Here is an 18,283-nt window from a genome sequence, read left to right as displayed (position 1 = left end):
CACTCGCACTTATGGTTAATTTTTCTTCATGGCTCGATACCGTTCAAAGCTGTATAAGCACAATATTTCCTATAAAACTAAAAATTTCACATACTTTAGTCATGCTTTTGTCGAAGTAGCCGGGCAACGGGTTTTGTAGTGCTTCGTTGAAAAATCGGGCTGTTGGTCGCTCAAAGGATGACAAAATTCAAAGGTGGTCACGATCCTCAACCATGAGGATACGACCAAGAAGAAGAAGTTAGGTTAGGTTATGTTATCATTCTTGAATTCATTCATTTTGCCGGAATCGGCATTGAAAATTGCCGCTGTTCCTGCTTGGCGTCCAGTAAACAGACCTGTACAAGCATTTTTTACCTGAATGGCGATAATATTATTTGGATAAAAGCTGTTGATAAAAGGTATTTCAAAAAAATTTAAGGAATCAAGGTGAACTCTCAAAGATAACCTTCATCATGACAAATGAGATAAGACAATGTTAAGTATTTTAATACTATAAATATTACGTTATTCAAGTTGTAGGTTTGGATATCGACTGTAAAAAGGAAAAAGGGCGTAATCCACACAAAGCAAATTTTACAGGAGGAGCAAAAAACGTTTTTTCAATGATTTTCTGTCAAAATCAAAATAAAAAATATATACAGACTTAAAGTGCATAATGATTAATAATTTGGTGTATTATTTTCCCAATCTGACATTAATTACGTAAGTTATTACAGGAAAACCGATAAAAATGATGGTAACATCCTTTTTCCTTACCAATTTCAAATGTCGTATTCATAAAATACAGTGGACTTACGCAGCAAATAGCCTTTTTTCACACTTATTTTTAATTAAATTCTTGGGAATGTATTTCTTTATAGTGTTTCACTAGATGTTTATTTAATATTTTTTCATTTCCTATGGTTTAATTATATTAAGTTTAAAATTAGAACAATCATAATTTATTATTTTCAGAAAAAAAGTATTTTATTAAACCATAAATGACACATAATCATTACATAATAGTAATAATGATAATAGTAAATATAGCAAATATTTTATTATATATAGATAGACATAGTATATTGATTCAAGCTAATCTTAGTTATTTACAATACTTATAACAAATAACCAATATTTGCGGATGTATTTGGTTCTTGACAATCACTTGTCACTTTGATCAGTGGCTTCTGACAACAAATTAAAACAAAACGCATTTTACTCGAGATTTATGTTATTACTATAAATAATACGGTGCATAATTATAATTTTTGTCCATTACAATGATTTTAATCGTAAATATAAGCGTACATAAGACCAAGTTCAGTTTAGAATTGTGTTTGACATGTCACATAACCTATAAACCGCACGGCGGTGTTTGAAGTAAATATAGCAAATATTTTATTAATTTTATCATCTAATATGAACTAGAGATCATTAACCAATGATTAAGACACAATATAAGTTGTAACATAATGTTTTATAACAATTTACAGAGAATTAACGATGACGCTTCACTTGTGCGGCATAACAATTTCAAGGCGTAATTTTAAGGTCATACCATTTTTCTTTGTGTTGTTTATTCCATCCATGTTAACACCACACATTTTAAGAATATTTTAACTTCTTTCTATTGCCATTTTCACTGGATTAGTATACTTTAAATGAATTTTAATGGAGAGAGTGTCGAAAAACGTGTTGGACTGTCAAACGAGCGAGCGAAACTATTAGGTGACTTAATCTTCATTATGGTTCATATCTGAGCCAGCCGGCCGTCAGCGTTTAGTAAAACTGCCATTATCCTCATACATTTACGGATTAAGTTGCTTACCGCCCTTTTCCTTACCACAAAAGATTGCTTAAACGACTTATAATGTCATTGACGTGGTTTGAGCCCCTTTTCCTGGACGTAAAATTCACACGCCCTTCATTTCTAAAAACTAAAAGCTAAATTTTCATAATAATTCGTCATTTGCAGCTTAAATCCTTTGGGCATACCATGTATTGAGTTGAATACTTTGCTAATAACAAATAAAACCCACTTTGCAAAAACTGAGGCTTACGCCCCTTTTCCTTTCCACAGTCGATATAATCATGTTGGGTGAAAATATAATTAATAGTGTAATATTATTATGATGACTAGAGACCGGCGTCGTGGGTCCCAGGTTCGAATCCTGGGTCTGGCAAGTACACATATTGTTTTTCTATTTGTGTATGAGCCTGAGTATGGACCTAATAGGTTGAGCAAGTGGCTGACATCCATTTCTCATAAAAACAAAACCTGTTAATACAAACCTCCACTCTGTGGAGGCCCATATGATCCTATTAGGATCGGATATGGTCGGGAAAAAAAAGAGACCGGATTATATGCAACATAAAAATTTATGCCTAGTGGGAGGAGTGCTGCAGTAGGCGAGCGCGACGCTGAACGGTATCGTCCGACCTTGTCTCGCGTGAGTCTGTGTTTTACTTGACCTCATAATATTATCCTATCAAAAGTAAAACAATAGACGCGTGGCTGCTAAATGCGCTCTAAGAGCCGTGCGGCTAATAGGTTTGGCCGGCTACAATGTATACTACACAATATAGTAAATATAGCAAAAATATGCATCATCACTAGATTTTGGGTAAAATATTCAACAACCGGTGAGAATTGGCTAAAAATATACAAATGCATATAATCCGGTTTCTAATGACATTGAAAAATCTTGTATACAAGGTCATGTTACATGACAGTTGGTAACAATAATAATAATTTATCAATCACAATAACATTATGTTTATCAACTTTGTTAAATGAAATAAAATAAATAATAATTAATATTGTCAGTGATGTAATCATAATATCTACTGTGCATTAATTCGACAACAAACTTACATGTAAAAATGAGGACATGTGGCCTTAAGAGTACAAGTTAGATTTTGATCAGCATTTATAAAATTGTTCACATCAAACAGTACAACACAAACATAGACCACTCTGAACCAACTGGCCCCGCACCACATACAGTCTTAATCGTTCGGTGTGAAGCATCACCATTTTTTTACACCTGGGAATGTCTCAGAAGCAGATACCCAGGACAAAGGTTGCGATGCCCTTAAGTGTGCTTTTGAGTTTACAAAGACTTTTTAACAAAAAGTGCCCATGGGAGAGGAGAGAAGAGCACGGCGAATCAACAAAAATAAATGATTCTTATATTAATAAATATATAAGTAGTACAAAAAACAAAGCTAAAACAATATGGACATAGAAAAACTAATTGTCACGTCCGCAAAAAGACGCCACATTTTTTTAAAATGCAACAAAATTGGTTTTTGTGGTGACCAGGTTGGACCCAACAGCTAGATGGACCAACTTGAGCATCTCTTCCGTTTCAGAGTACATTTTAGGACATTTCCAAAGGATGTAATTTGCATCCTACAGTAATTCAAATCTTAAAAAAGTCAATGTTTTCTTTCGCGTTTTCGACAATGTTTCTTTTCTCTTGGAACTGGCAGTGTTTTCTTTTAATGGAACATTATTTGAATGGGTGTATGATTGCCAGTGTATTCAATTGAATATGTTGAAATAAATAATGAAATAAAAATTTTTATTAAATTTTGAATATTTGAAATACAAATGTAAAACAAGGTTTTAAATGTACTAAAATGAAACAACCAGCAGAAACATTACGCAAATGGCGGGAAAACATAAAATATGGACATGTAAAAACAGGATTTTACAGTATGTGAAACATGAACTCTTTAATGTCGGATAAGTTGAGATATTAAAAGTAGAGCAAAGTAGTTTGGAAAGGTGCATGTTGGGCATAACACAGATGGAAAACCGCAAAAAGGAAAACAAAGAATAAGAAGGTAGACAAGAATCCATGATGTGAAAGAGGTCGCAAATAAATAGTTGATGAAATGACAATGGCCAGATGGTAAATGGATAACAGCTGAACTGGACAAATGCAGTCACCTAAAGTTGGGGTTATATTGAGATGCACGCCGCGTACTGTCACGGCGACAAATTTAGTCTATAGTTTCGTCATGTTGCAGAATATTTTGAACGATCACCATCTCTGTAAATTATATGATGGAGAGTACCAACCCTTATGTATTAGTATTTTGAATTATTATTCATTATTCATGCTAATTTCAATTAATTTTAACAGTTTCTACGTGTGCGTACGTTAAAATTACTTTCGATATTACATCCATAAATAATATTTTGAACAGAACCCAACCTGCAGACCATAGATATAGACAACATTATTATACAAAATACATAGTGCAAACTGCTAAAATAAAAAAAACACACAATTTTGACATGAGTCGAAAATGTGTAGGCATGTAGAAAATAATAAAAAACGTTCATTGAGTCATGCAGGTGTCGATGCAGTGCGGTACAACGCGAGGTGACCTCATAGTTGTTCTGGTGATTTCGGCAGATTTTGCTGTCAATTTTCGTTTAAAGGTTCAAAATGTGCTACGGGATGGGAGCATCAGTTTGATAATATTTTAAACACCAATAAAAATGACATTATACACTTTCTCCCGTAGTGGCAGCTTACTGTGACATCACGTGATAGTACGCGACGTGCACCATAATATAATCACAACTTTAGGGGTGCTAAGCGACCACGGAGCCGCCCTACAACCTACTGGATGTATATGGCAGTGAAGAACTAAGGTTTGAGAGAAGAGTGGATCAAACTTCTGGGAGGTCTTCATTCAGAAGTGGACTGACCCCGACTAATGATAAATAATTATTGTAGTATGGTGAATAACTATATTAGTTAACTTTAAAATCATAAAATCAGAGTTCGTTCAGTCTGTAAAAACGGTATTATGTCTAGTTATAAAAATAATATGCACATTTATTTTATCTTTCCCTTTTACAATTTGATATACTTACAGTACACCCTCAGTAATCCGCCGCTCAATTATCCGACAACTACTATAATCACCCGTTATTTTTACCAGTTGAAAGCACAAAATCAAGCTGTATAATTCGCCAGTATTTGATTGTCAAATTCAGTAGTCCACCACATACAAGTATACAACACAGATGAGACGGGTTTATTTTGGAAACTTCTTCATAAAACGTACGTTCATCGCGAAGAAAGTAATGAACCAGGGAGGAAATTGGAATAGGACACACAAAATGAAGCTTTTGGTCATTGGGAAAGCCAGGAATCCTAAGCCATTCAAGAATATCTGCCTCACTGAACAACTGGTTGTGTCAAGTGATTTACTGTTTAATATTTAGTTAAGGCCATGCATTAGTTGAGGCACGGTCTAAAAAGATCGTTGCTAGGCGATGCGCGGATTGCGGGTGGCGGGTGAAAATGACGCCTGTCAAACGAAATATTATTTGTCATATAAATCCAACATACGTCCATTTTATGTTCTGTTTATTGTTCTATTAGTAACAATAATAATATATTCATTGACATGTTTTCTTTTTAAAGTAAATGGGTAACGTTTTTAGTCATCTTTACACGATTTTAGAATTAATTGACCCGTCGCCATCACGCAGCAAAGTGACATGTTCCTGGGTCAACATTCTCTCACTGAATGGCAGCGAGTCCAAAATTTCGTCGCGCGTACAGTTGAAAATTATTTGGCGTTTCACTGATGCGTCACCTTAAGAGCATACTTCAGTGAAACAGCAAATAATTTTCAACAATAGGTGGGACGAAATTTCGGACTCGTTGCCAATCGGAGAGCGATAGTCGAGCTGTGAGCACGTCAATATGTTTTGTGATGGCGTCGGAGGAATATATTCTTAAATTGTGTAAAGATAACCAAAAAAATGTTATGCATTTACTCGAAAAAGAAAACATCTCAATGAATATATTATTATTACTAATATAACAATAAACATAATATTAAACGGACGCATGTTGAATTTTTATGACAAATTATGTTCTGTTCTGCACGCGTCGTTTGCACAATCTGTGAGTCGCGTGGTCATGATCTTTTTAGACCATGCCTCAGCTGAAGTATAGCCTTAATAAACTAAGTTTATAAATAAAACTGTAATTTTCTAGTACAAATTTCTCAAAAAAACAAAATACTTATTTTAATTTTTACCACATTTTGTTTGTATGCCCTATAATTCGCCGTTTTCATTAATTGGACAATTGTCTGGTTTTTGGGGTGGCGGATTACTGAGAGAGTACTGAAATAAGGTAATTAATCTATTAGATATTGAAATATTTATGTATGTTTTCTTACCATTGTATGGAGGATATCCACCAGGACCTTGTGCCATCCTGAAATAATAAAAAATGGAAGTAATTATTATTCAAAACAAACATATCTATGTGCTCAATTTAGATGCTATTAAATTTAATGTGATTAACGCACCACAATGCGGAAATTACAAATGTACAATATATATTTAACTTTATCATGTCAAAGATTGCAAATTATTTACACAGGATGTAATGGTCGAAACACATTCCAATTTTATTAGTTATAGATTATTTTCACAAGGGTTTTCCTCGCCCCATTTATCTTAAATTTTTTCACTGTCAGATATGAGATATCTCTCTAGATTCAGAAGAATTTCTAAGCAAGCTACAACAAGGCATTGACGATGATGACGATGATCTGACGATGTCAGATGAAAGTGATGTAAAAATGGAAGATTTGGAAGACATTCCTGACAATTTGGTTCAGTCTCATGAGCAAACTTCAGGTTTTTAATGGTCAACTGGTGACTTTAATCCTAGATCATAGATCAGTTTAATTCTTCATAATCAAGTGCAAAACTTGATGACAGAATAAAGGAGATTGATTTCTTCAAAATTTTTATAAACTCAATACTCTTTAGTATGCTAGTAGGTATCACAAACCAAAAAAAGTTTCAGTATGTGAAAAATTGTCATGGAGGCTGATGCAATGGAAAATGGAATGAAACGACCAAGGGATATATACGTGCGTTACTATGGAAATCAAAATGACATTTCAGTATTCTATCACACTTATTTGTTTTTCCCTGATATAAAATTGCAATTGGAGATAACCACGTTGACTCCTGACCAATACACCAGTCAACTTTTGACATGCCATGGCGGGTTCGCTGCCAAGCTCATTAGAGCTTGAACTTGCTACCCGACTGACATGTCCATGCGGCGAAGAAAAACAGGATGCAAACCACATCCTCTGGGAATGTTCCAGAATGTGCTCCGAGGGAAGAGATGCACAAGTCGGTCCAACTAGGTGTTGGGTCCATCGGGCCGTCCGACCTGGTCGCTACAAAGGCCAATTATCTTGCTTTTAGAAAATTTGCGGCGTCTTACTGCGGGCGTGAAGATGTCTTTACATAATTTTTGCAGTCCATATGATTAGCTTCGTTTTTTGTTATATATATTACTTATATTATAAATTCATTTCCTTTTTGTTAATTCTCTGTGCCTTTTCTCTCCCCCGGCACTTTGCATTAGAGTAAAATCTGTAAACTCAGTCTTGGGTAACTGGTACTGAACATTCCCAGTCATAAAAAAACTATGATTCATATCAAACATAGGGTTCCGTGATACGCCCGATTAAGACCGGGTGTGGTTTGGTGGCGCCATTAACTTCAATGTCTCACCAATCTCATTCTTCAAGCGTAACCGAGACGCGTTGTCATTTTATGGTGCTACCTAGGTTTCACCCATCATGTATGCATAGCCGTGGATAAATTTTATGGTGACTAGTTGTGAAAATTGGCAAACGTCAAGAATGTTAAGTTTTGGTTTAGTTTTTGATCTCAAAACACCTTAACCAAAATGACGATATGGAGTACGATATTATAATATGAAGTGATTTATTTGTAATGTAATTAAAAAATGAATTTTCACAACTATTCGCTATATCTATTTGGCGTGACAGTTGGTGTGCCACTGTTCTTTTTACAGCAGCGAAAAGATTATCAAAATCTTTAATTGTACACGATTGCATAAGCTCTCGTAATTAAATTTTTTCGATGTTTTTGTCCTTTTATGGCTCAAGTGTCTAATCTAATAATTGAAGTAAATTGATATAATATAATATTATGGTATCTAGGCACCTAATATCAATAAAACAACATTTTGCTTCAGGAGAAACAGATAGCAAAAAGTCACTAACGATATTATCTACCAGTAGTGAGTAGTGCTGTTTTCAAAACATACATTAACGATGATAACAAAACATTATTTTTGCTATGTACTAAAGGCGAGTAGGATATTTTTACTCGAGCTCGGATTCGTCACTGCCTGATAGATTGTTTTTAGATATTTCAGGAATTCAGAAACAAGTAATTCAATGTGTTTTGTGGATCGAAATTGAATAAAGCCTTAACAATTAGAGAAAAGATGAGAGCTCACGTGTTTTCTTCAATGTATTTTGTTCTTCAATATAATAAACCGCGCCCAATTAAACCAATTTTTTCTGGTTTATTTTTAGAACTCAATGCAACGCCCGCGTTCTATCGGAAAAACTTCAATATCCATAATATACCTATTACCGACAACTTCACGCCGCTTCACTCAACTGCTACTAACTTCATTTCGATCGGGCTGTCACCGACAGTGTTGCCGCATTTTTGTCATGCATGTCACGCAGACAAAAAATTATAGTGTTTCGGCAAAAATATAGTACCTACGCGTTGAATGACCAATACTTTCCTGCAATTTCAAAAAAATCCATTGAAAACAAAAGTCGAGAACTTTCTTTTTTTTTAGCCCATCCAGGCAATTTTAATTATAGTACGGTTGGCAACACTGGTCAGATGGCGTACAGCGGTCAGCAGCAGGAGTGCTATAGTTTCAATATAAGCTTTGACACCTCATTTTATATAATCACAATATTATTTTATGTATTACCTATCGTAAATATTACAGGATGCGGTACGCATGGTTAGCATTATTTATTTTTGTAATAGGTATAACGTTTTCATTTTATTGAAACTCTTATTAAACTTATTAATTTATTATAATGATGGCTAAGCGGAAGACTGCCTATAGGAGGGAGGTAATAAATCATAACCGAAAAGAAAAGTACCTACGCTTGAACAGTAAAGTTATCCCTTTATTAATTTAAATACTTAACTAGGTACCTCGGCACTTACTGATACCTATATTATAAATTGATGAATGCATAAATACCACACCTAATACAATCTGGGGAATCGATGAAAATATCGCTCAAAAACAATATAAAATTGTGTAATATTATATTAAAAAAAACAAAAATAGGTTTAGGTACCTATTTCACGCGCCATAAACCTGAACTTAAGTCGACAGTGTCATTTTGAAAATCAAACAATCAAATTACAAGAGCATGTGACTCTCATTAGGTACTTCAGAATATTATTCGGAAACCTTAGGTATCGCATGCCAATATTTTCAGGGGGGGGGGGCTGACAGGGCTCTAGCTTAGGGGCCCGGCGTGGCGAGTCGACCAGATAAATGAGATAAACAGATAATCATCACAAACTTCCTTTAATACCAAAAAAGCGCTATTTTATTGTAACATTTAAAAATATGTGGTGGTGCAATGAAATTTTTGATTATTGTGTGTCGATGGGTACCTACATACTATGTACCTAATTGGCAACTCCATAATGAAACTGGATACACAAAAAATCGGTAAATATACACTGAAAAGGTACCCTTAATTTCACCTCAATCACCATTTGGAAAATGCTCCTCTAGAGCATTGCTCCGCAATCGGTGTGCCGCGAAGCATTGCTTAAAAAAACACAAATATTTTATTATAATATACAATATTTCTTAGGTACTTAATAGCCAAATTTGTGTACAAGGCTGGTACTATATTTGAGCACCTGCATGAACTTAATAAAACAATCCAAGATCAGAATGAAAATATATTGACGTGCTCTGATAAATTAGAAGGAGTTAAGACAAGGATCTCTACAAATGGACCAAAGGACCTACCAGACCACCATTGAAAACAAACAATTAAGTTTGGATCCAAAAACATCACAAACAAAACAACGACGGGAAGCTAAAACTGAACTTCGCCGATGTTCCATTGGCTATTTTCTGGATTTCGATTAACAAAGAGTATCCTCGGACATATCTAGGTGAGCAAAGTTTTTCAACGCAAAGTTATAATTAAAAATAATAAGCAATCTTGCTTGAAGGGTCTTGACCAAGAACTTCGGGTTGCTCTTTCAAATGTAAAGTCAAAATATATAAAACTTTTACGTTCATTATCAGGTATCACAACAATTAGTTATTATATTGATAATACAAACACACGGAAATATGTACATGTAATTCTTTGTTGTGTGTTAAGTTGTTTGTACATATTATATGAAATTATTTATCAAATAAAAAAAACATAAATGAAGTAATTTTGGTGCATGGCCCCCACAAGGGGGGCTGACTCTATCGATAACGTTGTTGAAGAGCCGAATGAGGTTATTTTATCGTTTTTATTTTTTACAGTAGGAGATAAGATGACTTATAAAATTCCTACTGTCACATTTCAAAACTTTTGCCTTTATTACCACGTCTAAATGACTGATACCGCGCACTTATAAGAAACGTCAAATGTGTTCAAGGTGAGGGGAATGAATACTGAAACGCGAGAGGAGGGGATCTAGTTCTTTAAGCCGCGTTGACACGGTCCAAGTACGATCCAAGTACACTTGGACCGAGTGCCATCCAAGCGCACTCGTATTAGACAGCTTCATATTAATTATTCCTATCCAAGCTACTCGGACCGCGTCCTACTCATCCAAGTTCGCTTGGATAGGAGTAATTTATATGAAGCTATCTCACACGAGTGCGCTTGGATGGCGCTCGGTCCGGTGTACTTGGGTCGTACTTGGATCGTGTCAACGCGGCTTTAAGCCGCCGCCCATCACCGTAAAGTTTTCGCACTGTATCAATAGGTATTTCAAAAAACCTCGTTTAGCATAATAGGTAGGTACCTAATTAATCTACTTTAAATAATAATATGGCAGTGATCTAATGATATTAACATTGGAGGTTCAATCTCACCCCAGCTTAGGACTTTTTTCGTATCATAAAGTATTTAATTCCAATATCACTGTTCATAAAGCTATTAAAGCTTGTATCGGTACGTATCTTTTTAGTCAAATGGAAGACTTTATGTCTTCGTTCAAATCAAATATTAATCAAGAAAACATATAAAGCGTGTAAAATATTATTTAGGATCTAACTTAAAATATGTTTTTGAAATATTAATATAAAGCTATTACAATGAGATATTTGATTCTCAGTAGCATTTGTTTTGATTTTTAGTTATAAATACGGTCGGCAGGGTTTTAGTTTCCGTCAAAATAGTACAAAATTCCGCCTGCAGAGTGCAGAGTGACGCTGGCTGTCAGATGAGATAGGTTGAGGTTGAAGTTGTGTTCGTGTTGTTGAGTTCCGTCGTTTGTCGAATGTCCAACTTCGCCAGTCGAGTAAAATGGCGATGCGGGTGAACAAGTAGTGTTGCGATGGCTAAAGTTAGTCGAATCAGGCTTTGTTTTCTAGCCAGTGCGTCACTCGTATGTATCGCGGACTGTATAAATGTTTTCAGCAAACTATTGCATTCTAATTGATGAAGGTAGACTTAACCTATCAGTGTTTTTAAAGTTGTAAAAATGCGCGATTTTAAAGTAGTCGTGCTGGGGTCGGGTGGGGTTGGAAAAAGTGCACTGACTGTTCAATTCGTGTCCGGTTGTTTCATGGAGAAATATGACCCGACGATCGAGGACTTTTACCGAAAAGAGATCGAAGTCGATAACTCTCCCTGTGTTTTGGAAATCCTCGATACCGCCGGGACGGAACAATTCGCATCGATGCGAGACCTGTACATCAAGAACGGCCAAGGTTTCGTGGTCGTCTACTCGCTGACTAATCACCAGACGTTCCAGGACATCAAGCCGATGAAGGAGCTCATCACCAGAGTGAAGGGAAAGGAGAAAGTCCCCATTCTGCTGGTGGGCAACAAGGCAGACTTGGAACACCAGCGCGAGGTCCCGGTGAACGAAGGATCCGCGCAGGCTCTCATGTGGGGCTGCCCTTTCGTGGAGGCGTCCGCCAAAAGTCGCACCAACGTCAACGAGATGTTTGCGGAGATAGTGCGCGAAATGAACGTTAGCCCCGAAAAAGAAAAGAAGAGCTATTGTTGCTGTACGGTACTTTAATAGTCTGACGCGGAGGACGTTTTCCACCGGGAAGGCGAAGTGTCGTTCTCGTTTTGCAGGAAATGGCCTGGACCGCATCTTCGGTCCGGTCTTATCGACGCCGCTGTCCGATCGTGGTGCTCTATCAGATATTTTCATACGTTTAGCGGTAATTTTTACCTTTCTACGACGCTTTTTACGTACTTCTCACAGTCATATTAATATGAAAAGAATCAGATTGTGTGTTTTTATCACTGATCGTCTTAATTAAAACTTCGATGATCAAAATATTAGCTTTTATACTTTGTATTAACAAGATATTTTAGTATCGCGTTCAATGTCCCGTTGTGGAAAGCGGGGACCGACTGCATAATACAATTAAATAATATTGGTGTACCAAAATAATATGAGTTTGTATTGGTGTACCTTCAGAGTTTTCGACTCTTGAGTTTCGCGCGAATCAAAACATAACTAAATTACCGACTATGATTTTAATGTATAGTAATTATTTTTTAAGATTTGTATATAATATTATGTAATCTCGTCGATGATAGTGTTTTAAATGGTCTGTACGTGTTTTTTCGTTTTGTGGAACCGTCATTGTTGGCGCGTGTGAATACTGCAAAATCCTCAGGAGTGAATTAAATGATAACGTCAGGTTAATCAATGGTCGAATGAAAACGAACATGTGCTGAAAACTCTAAAGTTTTATATGTAATTTTTTTATAAATAAGCGTAACAAAGCCATGTCGCAAGTTTGTATGTTGCGTGATTGTGTTAAAAAGTCTACCAGGATTTGTGATATATACGTATAATAAATATCTAATAAAAGTTTTTAAGTGGGAGAGTAAAATAACCAGTGAAGTTTTATTATTATGCATTCATTACCCAGGTAATTTTATTCCTTTATTCTTTGTAGGTTGAACATGAAACACCCTGGCACACAAGCCAACACACTTACATCAACACACTCATACATAAAATTAGTGGTTAAGTTCAGAGAAACATATCAATTTAATTAATAATTACATATTATGTACAATAGTATTATAATATAAGAAATCAAGAACTATAGTAATTTACTGGTAGAAGAGACCACTTGGAAGTTATTCGTCTAAGGAAAAACGTGAACAAGAAAATTTCCATTTCATGAATCACAAAAATATAGTATAATGACTATAATGTAATAATAATAATAAACCTGTTTGATTTGAATTAGGTACATACCTATTCTGATGTAATTTAATTATTACAAATAATTACACATTGATAACTTAATTTACATTTCTAAGTATAAAGTCGTAATATTATTAATTTTAAACAACTACATAGTTACAACACAGGTAGTACCGATTTCATAAAACATTCCTTATAGGTAGTACCTATATAATTTCTTAGATTAATGCAATTAAATATTCACATAATGATGATATAAATAGATAGGTATCTACTAACTTTACGATTATTTATATTAAACGTAAAACAACGTAAGTAATAATTACAAAATCATTGTCATACGGTTGGTATTTCTTATCAATTATTCATTTATTACACGAAATTGCTGTTATTTCTACATAATAATTATTATAAACGTACCTAGCCCACACACATTTAAATAATTTAAAGAAATTCAATATTAATTTGATCTTCAAGAGATTCATGACTACGGCTTGGTAGTTAATTCATGATAATAATGTGTGTATTTACCTATTATATTTTTATGATACATTTAATAAAATGAATAATTGTTTTATAAGGGTTTTAATCAATGACATTATTAATGGACAACTCACTCAGTACAGTAGCTAGCAAGTAAATTCGCTCATAGCCACATTCGCACATGTATAGGTAGACGTCAAGCAATTTACATTATGCGATATCACGCATCGGGAATTTATAGCAATATCACCTTTATTGTAATGGCGTTAGAACAGTGTTTCTAGTGTCAATGTTCATTTGAGCGAACCCGTTCGAACCGAACCATTCGGCAGACCCGACAAAGAGCATCAGGAATTTACAGCAATATCACCTTTATTGTAATGGCGTTAGAATAGATTATGCCATTCGGCAGACCCGACAAAAAAGTGAGTGTCATTTTTTTGTCTAGATGCTTCGTCCATATTAATGTCATTGGTTTTAATAATCAATTAATCATATTGTGGGACCAATTTCTTTGTTAATTGTACAGTTTTTACTAGACAAATACCTACTTGAATCATTTATTTTTGAAGTCATTTCTCAACTAAAATACCTAAAGTACCTACCTACTAATTGTATAATGGAGATCCTAAGCGTAAACGTCAGTTCAGTCACGTCGCATATGTTTGTCTTTTGATTACATATTAGCATTAATTACTTTAAGTGCATATTTCATGACATTTATAATGTGTTACTAGGTATTTACCCACAAAACATATTTGCTATTACTATATACTTGAGTATTATATAAATGTTTATTTCATTAGGTACTGTCATGTTGTGTAGGGTTGGACAGGGACACGAAAAGAATGGGAAGTGATTTGTCTTCTGGGTGTGGCTGTAAGAAGGTACGATTCGCGAGTGTATAGAAATATGGGTTAAACTTAAATACGTCGTGTTACGGAATACCTATGTTATTTTCAATATTTACGTCTGTATCATAACGTGCATTAAAGTTAGTCACGTAAACGAAACGCACATTTAATATTCGTATATTTGTAGTAATTCAAAGGGTTTTGTATTTATTGCGGTAAATGGCCTCCCCACATAAGTCATAAATCAAAACTGCCCTCAAAGTATTAGTCTATGCCCGACTGGTTTTCGCATTTCTATCTTATTAATCCATTCTTTGGTATTTAAATGTCATTGATGTATTTTTTAAGGCCTGTGTATTTTAATTCTGCAATTAATTATTAATACGTAGGTATCACCGATGTAAAATTTTATGAATGAAAAAAAATATAATAATTAATTATGGTACGATTGGTAATTGGTAATATTGGTATATACTTATTCGTCATAGTCAATGAACTTGTATTAATTTTGACAACTTGGAGAATTCAAGGTCATATTTTCACGAAACACTGACTTGGTTGGATTAACTGGCGAATAATGATTAAACCTACAAGTACTTTTCTGTATTAATTAATTCTTTATGATGTTTTTTATTTATTTATTTCTTGCTTCGCCTATTAAATATACACTTATTCGATTATAGACTTATTTCGTATTGATTTTATTAAATACCACTCTCGAGTCTCAGGATAACAAGTATGTATATCTACATAATATTCATCGTTGCTTTAATATGCTGCCACTATAAAAATAATTTATTACTTACTTATGCCAGTGTATAAATGTTATAATAATATAATACACGTTTCTTATTATTATCTAAATCGAAATTTTATGAAATTGCCATATCGAAAAATATTGCAGCCAATTTTGCAATGCATTTTTGTTATTACTAGAATTTACGTGCCATAACGTTTTTTTTTAAACTACGTCATTTCTAATTCTAAATTCGTCTAATGACGCAAGATTGTGTGAAGAGGTTTCCTCCGTATGGAATATAGTTTATATAATTGAGGAAAATATTGGTATCATTGGCAACATTCAACGTCCCCATATCGTCGGTATCCAATGTTAACTTTGTTAAACTACATCGGTATAGGTACGTATCGTTGATAACGACCCATAAAATAAATGGATGCCATATTTTAAATTAAGAACAGTCGTCCATTAAAACTCGATTCAAAATCAGAAGCTGTAACCGTCATCGGAGGATTACGAAAACTCACAAATGATTACGCGAACATATGTTACGTTTCGCCTCCCGATCAACATGTCCGAGCATTATTGTGATGTGGGACAAAGGCGATTCGTGGGCACAATATTATTTTTTTGTCAGATTTATTTACGCCATTTTTCTCAACGATAAATTAAAACGAGCACTAACTTTACCTATACTTTTGTTGATGCCCAAGTGCGACGTCAAAGTTCATTACCTATGCCAGTGTTTTCAACGTTTTTTAGCTAGCGACACACTTTAAAACTAATTAGAAGCTTGTGACATAGGTACCAAAATTGTTTAAATAAGTAGTTTTTCTTGACATAATTATACGTTTGCACTTAATTATAGTTTTAGAAAAAAACGTGGCACACTGGTTGGGAAACACCAACAGATACGACTGTTAATTGTACACAGCTGTTTTGAACATTTTAGAAATGCAGCAGTATTGATCTCAAACGATCCTTTATTATTTTTCTAAAAAAATTGTTGATATTGCTCTATGTTTATTAATATGTAGTCAGGCCAAAATAGTCAAATTACGTACCTACGTTGGTATGGAAATAACAACATTTTCTATACAATGTATCCACATGGGATTGTATGCCCAGATATTATGCCTAATACATGCCAAAATACATCGGTTCGACGAACATTATAGATAATATCTATGTACATATTATGTATACCAAACTGTTCGAAAGTTGTATACATACAATGTTTTTCCATATACAATATTTGTATATTTAATATTGGTGTGGACTAGGTTTTATGGATACAATATTTCTCTTTATACAAGGCAGTCAAGTACACATTTGATTATGTTTTATACATTATTATGTACATGTGTGGTGATGTGAAAATTGCTTCAAACTCATTTTTTAATTATATATTACCTTTATCAGTCGTCACCTCAATTATCTTTGCGAGGATGATGTGTTTGTTGGATGGCATTATTGCACTTTTTGTTCGATTCGTGGGCTCAACAATAAATTATTGGTTGATTTGCACGGACAGTGTGTTCGGACTGAGCGGTAGATCTTGCAAGATTACACAAGACGCTATCGCATAACGAGGCGAGGAAGTGATGGGACGGCTTGTTCGTAAAAGGAGCGCTGTGTGGGAAGCAGGGGCACCGGTTCGTGTCCCCGCAACTACGGACAGCCATTTTATCGCGCAATCGACAAGTCAACGTTGCGAATTATCCGCAAGAACTTGCAGATAGCGAGTATACAGTACTATTCTACATCTATTTCACCTCGAATAATATTCGTGTCATTTGACTGGCATAACTGGTAAAATATTCTACCAATTTGCACTTAATGTTGTCACCATCAACAATACTTCTTTATAAATCGTTGTGACGTTTCTAGACAAAGTCCGGCCTTTAAGCAGACTTTAAAGCGCGACCTAAATTGAGGTGCATGTCGCCTACTGTCACGGCCTGCCGCTACGGGAAAAAGTGTGTAATGTCGTTGTTCTTGATGTTTAAAATGTTATCAGACTGTGGCTCCCATCCCGTAGCACATTTTGAACATATAAACAAACATGCAGGTTGAGTTCTTTACAAAATATTATCTATGGATGTCATGTCGCATGTAATTTTAACATACGCACAAGTAGAAACTGTTAAATTAATTGAGATTAGCATGAATAATGAATAATAATTCAAATTACTATACATTATAGTAGGCACTATTCATCAGTGAATTTACGGAGATGGTGCACGTTCAAAATATTCTGCCAAATGACGAAACCATGGACTAAATTTTCGCCGCGACAGCGTGACAGTAGGCGACATGCACCTCAATTTGGTTCGCGCTTAAACGCTGCCTCCATAATCCCATTATGTCGACATTGTATGTAAATTGTATTATTTCAATGTATCATGTATGAAACACAGCCGTGGTTAATGGAAGGAAATCTTTAGCATTTTACGTTAAAATCTAGGGCATCTTCGTGAGCGCTGCAGGCGAAAAGTCACACGATTCCTATGAAACCTACCCTTAAAAGTTGTAATGTCTGCGTTCTTTCTCCAATTTTCCGTCCCTTAGAATGTGTCGTCCTTAAGCAGTGATCAGCTGTTAATATGGACCATACTTACCACTTCGAGCAGTAAAAGGTTCCATACCGTTATAGCTTGCAGACTTTCACATACCTACTGAATTCTTTGACATATTATCCATACTATGTATGTATGTATAACAATCCCTGAATTACACTTGCACAAGCAAGGCTGCATACATTCATATGTTAAAAGAGCCCTCAAAACTATTTATAAAGCTTTTGTCCAATCTAAAAAAGTCAATCTTTGTTTTTGTTACACACGTCATGATCATGTTACGACTAAACTATTCAATTTTAAAATCACAAAGTAGAGAGAAACCGTCAGCTCTTTGGCAATATTG

General features: G+C 34.7%; 2 protein-coding genes across 3 annotated transcripts in view; one reads left to right on the top strand and one right to left on the bottom strand.

The window, feature by feature from the left end:
• scramb1 (phospholipid scramblase 1) overlaps positions 1-8,498 on the bottom strand; it is a 34,465-nt gene extending 25,967 nt beyond the window's left edge. For both annotated transcript variants that reach the window (XR_015070657.1, XM_085947285.1), the window contains exons 1-2: positions 8,325-8,498; positions 6,205-6,242 (exon numbers count right to left, since the gene is read on the bottom strand). Coding sequence is in view for 1 of the 2 variants with exons in the window: in XM_085947285.1 (XP_085803411.1) it covers positions 6,205-6,241 (37 nt within the window). In the remaining variant the exon portion in view is untranslated. The remainder of the gene's footprint in view (positions 1-6,204; positions 6,243-8,324) is intronic.
• A 2,755-nt stretch (positions 8,499-11,253) lies between these two features.
• On the top strand, positions 11,254-12,958 carry Rap2l (Ras-associated protein 2-like). The gene has a single exon (XM_085946761.1). The coding sequence runs from the start codon at positions 11,582-11,584 to the stop codon at positions 12,125-12,127; it is 546 nt and encodes a 181-aa protein (XP_085802887.1). The 5' UTR covers positions 11,254-11,581; the 3' UTR covers positions 12,128-12,958.
• The last annotated feature ends 5,325 nt before the right edge of the window (positions 12,959-18,283 follow it).

This window comes from Rhyacophila brunnea, unplaced genomic scaffold (genome assembly GCF_057557595.1).
Source record: "Rhyacophila brunnea isolate RB1 unplaced genomic scaffold, BYU_Rbru_1.0 scaffold_2, whole genome shotgun sequence".
NCBI lineage: Eukaryota > Metazoa > Arthropoda > Insecta > Trichoptera > Rhyacophilidae > Rhyacophila > Rhyacophila brunnea.
This window is presented reverse-complemented; position numbering and strand designations above follow the sequence as displayed.